The sequence below is a fragment of the Quercus lobata genome, chromosome 12 (genome assembly GCF_001633185.2).
Source record: "Quercus lobata isolate SW786 chromosome 12, ValleyOak3.0 Primary Assembly, whole genome shotgun sequence".
NCBI classification, from domain to species: domain Eukaryota; kingdom Viridiplantae; phylum Streptophyta; class Magnoliopsida; order Fagales; family Fagaceae; genus Quercus; species Quercus lobata.
Genome location: NC_044915.1, coordinates 38,606,276 through 38,619,078, shown reverse-complemented (window position 1 = coordinate 38,619,078; position 12,803 = coordinate 38,606,276). Strand labels below are relative to the sequence as shown.

The 12,803-nt window shown below is 34.8% G+C and overlaps 1 protein-coding gene across 1 annotated transcript in view; it reads left to right on the top strand.

The window, feature by feature from the left end:
• Positions 1-2,148: 2,148 nt before the first annotated feature.
• The window catches only part of LOC115969893 (pre-mRNA-processing protein 40A), a 30,643-nt gene continuing 19,988 nt past the window's right edge, over positions 2,149-12,803 (top strand). The window contains exons 1-9 of the mRNA XM_031089527.1: positions 2,149-2,326; positions 5,863-5,925; positions 6,521-6,586; positions 6,684-7,007; positions 7,101-7,298; positions 8,143-8,216; positions 8,397-8,466; positions 12,522-12,574; positions 12,708-12,765. Of these exons, the coding sequence (XP_030945387.1) occupies positions 5,893-5,925; positions 6,521-6,586; positions 6,684-7,007; positions 7,101-7,298; positions 8,143-8,216; positions 8,397-8,466; positions 12,522-12,574; positions 12,708-12,765 (876 nt within the window). The 5' untranslated portion in view covers positions 2,149-2,326; positions 5,863-5,892. The remainder of the gene's footprint in view (positions 2,327-5,862; positions 5,926-6,520; positions 6,587-6,683; positions 7,008-7,100; positions 7,299-8,142; positions 8,217-8,396; positions 8,467-12,521; positions 12,575-12,707; positions 12,766-12,803) is intronic.

The window sequence follows — 12,803 nt, the reverse complement described above, 5'->3', positions numbered from 1 at the left end:
GAAACTAACTACTTCAACAAAAACCTAAGTCCTAGACGGAACAAAGGTCTTGCATGGTCCTCGAACCTCCTGCTTTGTGGAAACTAACACGCGATGGTACCTTTCTAAGCATTTAAACTAAATTCAATCATGCCTTAGTCCTCGGCCCAGACGCCTAAAGCAAGTTAAAGCTATAAACATCATCGGAAATGTGGGAAAGAACCTCAGTACTCGGTGATTCCCTCGGACTGTTTACTTTAAGTTACACGTCCTTGGGCGGTCACACTATTCGCAATGTAGAATATGTGGTTGTTTTCCTGGTTAGTCCTATATAATTAACTCACTTAAGGTTGGCAGTGGTGTGCCCGACAGTTTTGATAAGTTTAGGGTGACAACTCTTTACCATCAACGACGTCAATTCTAAGTACTATTCAAAAGAAAAGATACCAGCACACCCATTCACAAAATAATTATTGCATAAAAGAAAAGGTACACAAAATGAAATAAAGTCGCCTTTTTATTAGATAGAGAAGAAGTACAGTGTACATAAAAGGGCTTAGACAAGCCTATATCAAAAGCTAACTATAAAAAGCAGTCCACGGGAACGATAAATCCTCAGTCTTGCTCCAGCAGCAATCGAGCAAGTATGGATGGCACCGGCGATGGGAGAGAAGAAGAAGCAGAAACGCCAAATCCACATACTTGCTTTAGCAGCAATTGAGCAAGTATAGATGGTACTGGCGATGAAAAACCCAAATCTGCACACGCGTGACACACGGCGCCGGATAAAATCCAAATTTTGTCGCACCAAAAATCTAATGCAACCTACACCTGTTTCGGATTTTGGCCGAAGGAAGAGAGACTTCTTTCTTATCCAGTCGAAGGGGAGAAATATCTTTGGCCTCTGCCTCCCTTGCCTTAACTGTGTCATTCTGAATCTTGGAGACGCCCGTGGCTTCTGAAGAGGGTTTGGTTCCTTCACCCTCACCCTTATCCTTGACCATTTCACTCCCTAAATCTCAATCACTACCTTGGTGGGGTCCTTGGGAACATTTGGAGAGTTAAAAGCCTGAAACTCCCGCAGAACTCAAGGGTCTGGGAATAAAGAAGAACGACCTCACCCCATGTGTCTTATATAAGAGGCGAACCTTGTGACAATCAATACGCCCAAATCTCCAAGAAAGAATTACAAGCGAGACAAATCTCGCTCAATTTCCAAAACAGTCTTCAGCTGTTGGATTTGTGTCACCTCGTAAAGAGACCTTAATGAAAGCACGCTTCATGTACCAAAACAGCAGGAACACGGCTTGGATAAACTAAAAGAATGTCTCACAACCAGGAATAATGCAAAATGGGCACGAAAGGGCAATCATCACATCGAGATCCTCCTTTCCTCCCATGGGGAAGAAAAGAAGAATCTCGAGGGGCTATTGTGGGGGATTGAAACCCTTATCATACAAGAGGCACTAGAAAAAGCTCATTGGACTGTGTCGAGGACCAATCCTCTTTGATAAACTCAATTCATCTCAGCTTGATCGTGAAAAACACCGTGTTAACTGTTGTCCATATACTAAAACCTAGCTCTTCGACCCACTCTCTACAAATTCATTGTACTGGACTCATTGGTCTAAAGTCCCATACATCTTGGACCTGAGCTGAAAAACGTGACCCTATAGATTTCACACAACTTAATTTTCTAAAAATCAAGTTTTTCATTTAGTGAGCGTTCACCTTTTTAGCTTCTTCTTTTTTTTCCCAACGCGTGAATAGTAACATCACATGAATTTACTGGGTAGGAGACAAAATATACTGTTTATACACTGTTTATGCACTGTTTACGGGTTCACAATACTATTCACATATTTAAAAATTATTTTACTATAGCATTTTCAATTTCAGAACAAAAATAATTTGTACCTTAAACTAAATTTAAAAAAAGTGAGGTTTAAAACAGACTTTGTCGCCTACTTTTATTTCACGTATATACATGAATTTTTTCTGATTATAAATTTATAACTGATGGATGTTACTTATACACGAGGAGTCTTGACTCAGGAGTGACGGATTGGAGTCACGGGGCGCGTTGTGTGTGAATTTTTTCGCACATCTATCTCTAGGGCTATTTTCGGAATACAATTAATCTCTCTCTTTTGTTTCTTTTATTTCCCAGCATTCTCTCCTACGATTTATTTTTTATAAATCCCTCTCTCTCCCTCACCTTCTACTTTCTTAAACCCTAGCACCCGAATTCCGATACTGAGAGATCAAAATTATTTCACTTCTTCTTCACCGACAAGCACTCGTTCAGTACTTGTTGCCCACTGCTTCTTCCTCCTCTGCTCTGCCTGTAAGTTCACTTCAACTTTTTTTTTTTGCTATTCCAATTTTTTTTATTTCGAATTTGTTTGTATTGCGAAATTTGTATTCTTTGTTTGGTTGCTGGGAAAACAGAGGACAAAAGAGAAAAACGAAATATTGAAATTAGGTTTTTGGTGGTCAGAATTTTTGTCTGATTTCCTTTAAGGAAGCCCGACCTTGTAGAATTTTTTTTTAATGGTATTAACATTATTGAATTTGGTTGTCTGAAGATATAGATACTGAATGTAGCTACTTATTGTTGTCTGAATTATTTGTGTTTAGTTCTGATGATTATTTCTTGAGTCATTTAAGTTGGGAAAAGTGGAATGGTGAGTGATGTGCGTGCGCGAGTGGGTCTATTTTTTGTTTTTTGGTAAGTAAGAATAAGTTTATTGAATAGAGACTACTTCATGAAAAAAACAAAAACACGAAGCAGCCTAAAAATTTACAACTTGAAAAATATCTACGTATGAGTTGACTCTGAAAGATTGAACAGAATTTCCATCTATGAAACCCGAAGCAAAAGACCGCTCATAAAGAGAACCAATGAAGGAAGCTATCAATTGAGTTGCGTGTGCCTTTTGATGTAAATAGGTAATGGTAAGTGATGTATGTGCGCATTATGGCAAAATTGAGAATGTTGGGACAACCCTTAGGCTCCATTTGGGAGTTCATAAGGGAATGAAATGGAATGATCATAAGGGAATGAAAATGAATTGAATGGAATGGAATGTATTTAAGTAAGGGAAATGAATGAAAAAGAATGGAATTAAATAACTTTGATTGGATGTTTTAAAATAAAGAAATGGAAATGAATGAAAATGAATGAAATGTAAATAAACTTGTTTGGGAGCAATATGGAGGGAATGGAATGAAATCATTTTATGACAATATTACTATTAGACCTCTATTTTAAAACAAAGAATTGAATATATAGAGGTATTTTGGGAATGAAAATTTGAGGTTTTAAAGAAATAAAGAGGAATGAGTGTTTCCTTTTACCAATTCCATTCCCTCCCACTTAAACTCCTAAACAAGGGAATGAACTTTTAATTCCCTCCATTAAAACTCCCAAATAAGGGAATATAAGAATATTCTAAAATGATTATTTTCATTCATTTCCATTCCATTCTATTCCCTCCTCCCAAACTAGACCTTAGGAGGGATGATCTAGTGAAAGTGAATTTCTAGAAAGAGAGGGGGGGGTTTAAGATTGATATCAGGTAGGATTTATATATTTTCCTTTTTTTTTTGTTTTTTTCTTTTGAAATGTGGATTTATCTTTTACTGAACCCGTTATTCATTAGAAAGGTGCAGGATTGGGAATTCGAAGATATGTATTAGTTAATTGCTGTCCTATATATTATAAAGTTACATTGCGGGGAGGGAGACAATTTATAATGGATCCCTTTGAGGACACAAGGCTTCGAAGTGAAGAGTTATTATATAAGGCTCTAAGAGGAGGTTGGTAAGCTTATGTTCCATCAATTGTGTGTCATTAGGTGAGACCTTCGCTACATGTAACCTTAGGAAGTGAGGGTTAATCATATTGGATTGGTGCTTTATGTGCAAAAGCTAGGGAGAGAGCGTGTCCTGGGAATTGTGGTCTTTGATATTTTGCTTGTTTGGCGTGTCTTGGGTAATGTCTTCTTTTGTGTTGGAATTTTTATCTTGTTGGAAAGGATGTTTTGGTAAGAGAAGCAATGGGGAGATTTGGAACGCTGTTTCCCTGTGTATAATCTAATGTATTTTAAGAGAAAGAAATGTTTGCTGCTTTGAAGGGAAAGAGAAGCATACCTTGAAGTTGAAGTATTTAGTTTGGAAGCCGTTACCTTGTTGGAAAGGACATTTTGGTAAGAGAAGCAATGGAGAGATTTGGAATGCTGTTTCCTTGTGTATAATCTAATGTCTTTCGAGAGAAAGAAATGTTTGGTGCTTTGAAGGGAAAGAGAAGCATGCCTTGAAGTTGAAGTATTTAGTCTGGAGGGCTTTGTATGATTGGACTTCGACTTCTTAGGCTTATTCCACTGTTGACTTTCTATAGTTCTTGGACCTTGAATTTTCATTAACATCTTTCATATAAATTTTAATTATTTTTTTTAACTGGACTTTCCACTTGTATACCTGCCATTAACTAGGGTTGCACTCCTTTATTTATTTATTTATTTTTTTAAAAATGGATTTTATCACTTATCAAAAGGGTGTGTTTGAACTTTGAAGTAAGCATAACTAATATCTCTATTGATAGAGATGCCAAAGAACTCATTTCACTATGATCAGTGGAATAAATAATAAGATTAAACAAAGAGAGCTAATGTTACATTAGCCATAAGAAATTTTTTTTTTTTTTTTTTCCACTTCATAATCAATGTTGGTAAAAGCGTTGAGTGCACTTAAGCTCATAGGCCTCTTGGAGCTTGGGAGCAAAGTACAAGTGCACCCTTGATTGAAATGAACTGCACATATTTCAAAAATAATATAAATAACCTCTGCTACAAAGATAAATAACATGTAATAGAAGACGTTAATAAACTCAAAATATTAATATATTTTGCCTATTAGCTAAGATGGTGCAATTGCACAAAGTTTCGTTAGTTCAAATTTTACATAAGTTATTTCAATTTCTTAAATTTTTATGTAGTAAATTTGAAAACAATTATCATTGGACAATACGATAATAATCTAGTCATAGAAATTTTATACGTAATTCCCTTTTCTTTAACATTTTTTACCTATAAAAAAAAAGAAAGAAAGAAATTTTATATGTAACATTTTTATATAGTTCTCGTGTTTTATAAAAATACATAACTGTGATATGTTCAATAGACAGAGACAAGCACAAGAATAGTAAATTATCCTTTTTTTTGTGTTTTTTGATATGTTAACAAAAAAGTTGTTTGTGTAATATAACACCTTAAGAATAGTGTTTGTATAATAAATCACTGGTCCTTGTCTTTTCCTTCAAGATCAAGTAGGTAATTTTAATGTTTCATATATTTTTTTAGCAAAAATTAAAAAAGCAAACCTAGGTGTTCTTTGTGCTTCTTCAAAAAGCAACAAAAAAGTGTACCTGAGGCGCTCTTCCTTAAATGAGTTTTGAGCTTAGATCTTGGGGTTTTGAGTTCTAATTTTAACAATACTATTCATAGTTCATATGGCTGTGATCAGAAACCTATTAATAAAACTGAAGACCTGAATGGAACATTAAGAGAAATATTGCAATGATGGGCTGTGTAAGTTGGCTTAGAATTTTTTTCTTTCATTAGCTCAATATCATTTGCCCAAATTATTTGAGTTCTTAGAAGCAGATGGATGCACATTGCTCTCCTGTTTGTGGGGCTGTAGCACTGTGTTATCTTATTGATTTTGATAAGATGTTATTACTTGTTGATGCAAGAGCCTTGTACCTCTTGATGTTTCTAGCAAAGACATCCAAGGTTCAAATCCCCCTCTCCTAGCTATTGAATTAAAAAAAAAAAAAAATAATAAATAAATAAAAAACCTTCTGACTTGTTAATTTTTCAGCCATTTGAGGGGGCTTGCTTATGTGGTGAAATGGCCAACAACTCTCAGTCCTCTGGTTCACAGGTAGCAAACTTAACTTTTGGCTTTATAACTCAGAATCTGAACCTTATACACCCAAAGTTATGTATTTATTGTTGTCATATTTTTATGGTGTGGTTACAACTCTTTGAATATGCTTTGTTTACTCAGCTGTATGAGTTTATTTTCATCTCAAACAAGTTGACTCTGGCAAAGGTTTCATAGAAGTAGGTTGAAGTGTGATAATTTTTTCTGAGTATCTGTGTATCTCAGTCATTTTTGTTCTAATCCCTCTGATTATGAAAATATATTTCCTACCTTTTTAGATTGAAAATTTATTCTTCTTCAAATAAAATTAACTTGAATGTGATTATGTGAACATGGTACTTTCGCTCTGTCTTGACATTGTGGTCAGCTGAATTGTTTCTAAACCTATTCTTTTATTTTTGGTCTGCTCAATTAATCATTTTTGAATGAATATTTGCTTAAAGAAAATAATTTTTGAATGAACCTTTGCTTATAGAAAATCATTTTTAATCTCATATAAATGCTTACACTTTATTTAGATTTTATATGAAGGCATATGGCATTTATTTTATTTTTTAATTCTTTGTTCCTGGTCTCTCTTTCTCCGGATTAGCCACTTCGGCCTCCTTCAGTTGGATCCTTGGGTCCTCAAAGTTTTGGTTCATCTTTATCTATGCAAGTAATTTCCTCTCCCTTCCTTGTTTAGTGAGTTTTATCATCTGTTCTTTTATAAGAGTTTTGAGTTACTGTGTCATGGGAAATTTCTTTGGCTACAGTTTCGGCCAGTTCCAACACAGCAAGGACAGCCATTTGTTCCACCGGCATCTCAGCAGTTTCGGCCTATGGGACAGGGGTTTCCCTCCAATGTTGCAATGCCTACTGGTCCAAGTCAGCCACTACAATTTTCTCAACCAATTCAGCAGTTACCTTCAAGGCCAACTCTGCCTGGTCATGCTATGCCATCATCACAGGGTATACAACTGCCGTATGGTCAGACAAATAGGCCGCTTGCATCTATGCCACTGCAGTCTCAACAAAGTGCCCCTGCTTTAGTGAATCATATGCCTGGCTCAGGAATACCTATCTCTTCATCATATACTGTGAGATCTCACTAAGGTTTTCCTGTTATATGTGCTTTGCTTGATTTTGTGGCCTAGATTTGGCACTTATTTACATTTTTCTGCATTCTTCAGTTTGCACCATCTTCTTTTGGCCAGCACCAAAATAATATTAGTGCATCGTCCCAGTTCCAGCCAATGTCTCAAATGCCTGCACCTGTTGTACCTGTTGCAGGGCAACCTTGGATGTCCTCTGGAAGTCAGAGTGCAGCATTTGCGACACCAGTACAGCAGACTGGTCAACAACCTCCAGTCATTCCTTCTACGGATTCTGTAAGTGTTCTTCATTTTCTCCTTGCTTTTCTTTGCGTTTCACTATTTTATGATGTGCTTTTTAACTTTCTTGAAAAAATTTGTTCTTGCCCATAAAGTGCAATATAACATTTCTTAATAATATTTAATTCATTTTAATATCATATTAATTTGGAGAAGGTGATTTTCTTTGTATTGTAGTCTTACTTCATTGTTACGTACATACATATATATATCCCCCCCCCCCCCTCCCCCCCTTTTTTCATTTACTTTATTGTTTTCAAATCTTGTCTTGGCATCCTCATGGTAAAGCAAACTCTCAATTTGATCCAAGTCTTGTTTTAACGCATTACTAAAAATTGTTGACCAGGTTGCTAATTTTTCTTTAGACTAGGTTTACCTGCTAACTTGATTGGGTTACTGATTATTGCACCATATAACTTGTGACATTTTTAACCTTAATATTATCCCATGATGTAATGACGTCAGTAATCATTTCTCCTGCCTTTTTTCAATGTAAGCCTATCAATGTATGTTAAGTAATTTTAACAAAATTGTAATCCGAGTGAAAGGCAGATAACTTGAGAGGTGTGGATATTCATATTTTCAATAACCTTAAGGGAAATTCAGTTGTATGAATTGAAGGGTAGATAACTTGAGAGGGGAGGGTAGTGATATTTTGCAGTCACCTTATGGGAATTCAGCAGTAACATGAGAAACTTTGAAATATGCTTCTGATAATTGCTCAATGTAATACTAATAGATTTTTGTATCTGGCTTTAGTCCTTGTGTGTTGACTTATTTATTTTTGTTGTTTTGTGAAAACTGACTAGTTATGGTTTTGGAATTTCTAATTTGGATCCAGGCAGTAAATGTCCCTAGCCTTAATCAACAGTCCGCATCTGATTGGCAAGAGCATTCATCTGCTGATGGGAGAAGGTAATTTATTGCTATGGCTGCAGGTCTTATTATTTATGCTTGTCTCCTGCAATGTTATTGACCTCATGCTTCATTGTAATAGTTCAGCATTCTGATTTGAATTTTAGTTTATCTTTGATATGGTTGATGGCATTCTCTTTTCTCAGTAGCTCACTCTGACTAAATCTTGCTTTCTTCCAGATATTATTACAACAAGAGGACGAAACAGTCTAGTTGGGAGAAGCCACCGGAATTGATGACCCCAATTGAGGTGAGTTAGATTACCGATTGGTTGCTTTTGCCGTATTTAATTGTCATCTTCTGTTACCTGTTGAACATGCCATTGAAATGTTTTAGTATGGCCACAAATTTTATTCTCTTTATGGGTGTTGATAATTGGAGCCAGATTGATCATAATTGTTTTATGCGAATTCTCCTTTTATTTGCATGTGCTTCACTGGTTTGTAGATGTCATGGCAAGTTTGGAGAAATTTAACGACTGCTCTATATGCTCACTATGAAGGCGGCGTTTCACTTTCTCAAGGCAGGCAACAATTTGTTATTTACATATTATTTATCATGTAGGGTCAATTTTAATCCAGAATTGGTGGTTGGACGTATTTGACCAATGTCAAATATTGGTGTCGTAGGATAAGGAATCAATTTCATATTTATTATGGCAATAGTCTGCTACTATCGTCTGCTTTTATTTGTTGTTTCTTCTTCCTCTTTTTATTTTTTCATGTACCATTTTCTCCCTAATTGTGCAATTCTTTTTTAGATGAATGTGGATTGCAATCTTGCCTGTGTGCTCTACAAAACAGCAATATTACTGTCTCCATGATATGTGTTCTGTGAGACTGTAACTTTTATTTATCCATCTTTCATGTTCATATGTTCTGTGCCTTTTATTATAATTGGTTTTTTTTTTTCCCTTTGTAACAGTTGCATGATCAAACAAAAAAAATGTAACAGTTGCATGCTTTTGTTTGTTTTTTATGACTTGTTTGGTATCTATGGTTTTCAAAGGGTGTTTCTGCAGGTACAATTAGGTGCTTACTGATTTTGGAGGTATGAAATGCTGGGTCAATGTTAATTGCTGTACCCAAGTTTAAATTGTTGGTGGATTGTATTATATTTCATATTTCTGAATCTTTTTTCTTAGCCTCTCTAGGTTGACTTGTAATGGAGTTAATGGTGATTTATGTTCTGCACATACAAATCCGTGCTCAATTCTGTTGTGTTTTTCCTGGGGGCTGAGGGTGCTGAAAAAGTTCAAAACCTAATGGTTTCTAGAGAACATAGTTCAGCTTCTCCTTGACATTAAGGCCTTGTTTGGGAGGAGGGAATGAAATGGAATGGAAATGAATGAAAAGAATAATTTTAGAATATTCTTCCCTTCCCTTGTTTGGGAGTTTTAATAGAGGAAATGGAAACATTGGAAAGTTCATTCCCTTATTTGGGAGTTTAAGTAGGAGGGAATGGAATTGGTAGGAGGGAATACTTATTTCTCTCTATTCCCTTAAAACCTTAAATTTTCGTTTCCCCCAAAATTGGGAAGAATGGGAGGAAATGAAATGAAATTTAATAAATTTTTTATTAAAACTCTCAAAATACTCCTATATATTCAACCATTTATTTTAAAATATGAGGTCTAATAATAATATTGTCATTAAATGATTTCATTTCATTCACTCCATGTTACTCTCAAACAAGATTACTTACATTCTATTCATTTTCATTCCTTTATTTTAAAACATCCAATCAAGGTTACTTAATTTCATTCCATTCTCTTATGATCATTCCGTTCCGTTCCATTCTATTCCATTCACCTATGAACTTCCAAACGAAGCCTGAAGGGCAACTGGGTATTTTAACCCACCTGAAGAAGTGGGTTTCTTGTCAAATCTGGCAAGAAATAAATTTTCTTAGGTGAAGAAATAGCAGATTTGTAGTTGAGATGACATGATAGCATATGGAATCTAAAATTTCAGTAATGAGAGAATTATGTGTGTTCACAGTGTCTTTAAAATTTAGTGTTAAAAAACTTTGGCCTCTCTTGGTCCTGTACTCATCTTTCTCTTGTTTATATTTATCATGTACTCATCTTTTAGATTGTGCTAGGCATGAGATAGACATGAACTGGCTGATTCCCTTTCTTTCTAATTAGATTAGATTGCTTAAATGTTCTGATTTGGTGGTCAAATATAGGAACTGGATGCTATCTCTTGATTTCCCTCGCAATAATAGGAAGCATGATTTCTGGGTTGAATTTTGCAATAGTATTTGCCAATTTGTTGTAGCTTACATGAAGATGTTGCTATTTTATCTAAAATACGCTTTGGATTGTGCAGCAGATGCTGCTATGGAAACTTTGTATTTTCTCTTCTCTTAGGTTCTGCATTTTTTAAGGCAAAAAGAGTCCCTACCTGATATGGTCCTACATATAGAAGTAGGAGATGAATCCTTTTTTAAAAAAAAGCAAAAAGAAAAAAAAAATATCTTCAGTCTTTTGGGGAATATTTTGTTCCAGATCATATTATTATTGATCAATATTAATTTTTTTATTTTTCTCTTGTAAGACCTGGAAGTCATTGTAAATGATCTTGGTTGGATTTGTAGCAGATTAGTTTTTTGAGCTCATTTATTCAACCTTTGATTGGGCTCCATCTTTATAGCCATACAGTTCATTTGTGATTGATAGTTCTCAAAGTTGTTCAAATTTATAGTATGTCCTGTTTGACAACCTATTGTGTGACAACATTTATTAAATTTTCTGCCTTAAGGCTGCCCTCTTTTAATGTGCTGCTGTCATATGGTGACTGTTAACATTTAGCAATGTTTTATGTATATAATGTAATGATATAAGCCTCACTATAATTGAGAAGTTAAGCGTCTACCCTTCACCATACTATGATTATGCAAATTACATTCTTTGTCACTCTGTTTTTAGTTTTTAATATTTTTATACGTGCTGCTCACTATCCCCACTTGCCATATGTCAATGCAGGTAAAGAATTTTCTTCAAAATTGGCACTGAGTAGTCTTTTTTATGTCAACTCTGGTCTATAATGTGTACCATTAGGCTTTAAGAGGGGGTGTTTTGGGCTGATAGTTTCATCAAATCTGAGGATGATCAGCTCAAAGGTGATAGGAGGTATATTAGGACTTCCAGGATAATGTGTTTGGGATACTAAGGGTATGGATAGATGCATGAATGGAATAGGAATTCATTCCACATACTTGAAGCTGTTGCTTAAAATCTGGAGTTTCTCTTCTCAGATTGTTATATATTACGAGTTTCTATTGTGCAGTATGCAGAGACTCTACAGTGTTCTCTGCTTGTCTAATATGAATTATGGAGTTCATTGTCTGTCAGAAAAATTAGCGGTTATAATGTAACAACTTTATCATGGACAAATGATTTTGTTGGAATGATTTAATTGGATGGTGTTCATCTTGTATTACAGGTTGATAGAGATCATGGAATGTTGGAAGAATGGTAGACACACTGTCAAATATACCTTTTTATTATGGTTTTATCACGGATCATCTATTGTAACTAAACATTTACGTATAGTGAGAAACTTGTAAATGTGTCCAAATTTGATGTGCATAAGGGCTCACATATCATTCTTAGTTTACCTTACATTATAGCTTCAATTGTCGAGGTTGTGTTATTGTTTGTGTTTAGAGGACTCATCTGACTGCAAGGATGAGGTAAGTGTTTCTTGCAAGAGCTCCTTTAGGGATTCTACTATTCTTTTTGGTCATATTAGGACGACCAAGAATATTTTGTGTTTATGGGGTTGTTTTGGAGACAATATTGGATGGACAAAAACATGTGGCAATTGTTTCTGAAATTAGGGCCACATTTGTGTCACTTATTGAATTAACCATTAAATATTCCATTTTTGGTCAATTTTCACTTTTTGCTTGTACTGTGGATATTGTTTAATTTGCATGGTTTTTGCTTCCTGTATTTAATTGCATTTTGTCGTAACTGGGGCATGCATGTCCTTTATATATAAACATAAGCATTTTAGGTTGATTTGGTTTTTATTTTTAATTCTTTGTTTTATATTTTGTGTGTATAAGTGTAAAGATTACAAAGTAACTAAGTATGCAGGTAAGTTTTCCATTGTTCTTATTTGCTTTTAATTGTTGAACATGTTCTTTTTATTTTCCTTAGTGTGTGAAAATGTATTGACCCTGTTAATTTTTCCCTTTTTCTTATTATTTTTAAAACACTTTAGTATTCTCTCTCGAACAATTTACTCTTCTCAATTTCACATGCTCACTTAATTATTATTGTCATTGCAACAGAAGGCTGATGCATCAACTGTGTGGAAGGAGTATACCTCTCCAGAGGGAAGAAAGTGTGTTCTTTCTTTCTTTTTGTGTCTAATTTTCATTTACCTGTATCTTTTTTTGGCATTCTGTTTATCATTTTCTTTTTTAATGCTTGATGTATACAATTTTTTTAAGCTATAATAGTAGTGGCTTTTGCAGGTATTATTTCAACAAGGTTACTAAGGAATCTAAATGGACAATTCCAGAGGAATTGAAGGTTTGTCATTCAGTTTGGCCTTTTGTTTTTCTGTTTTT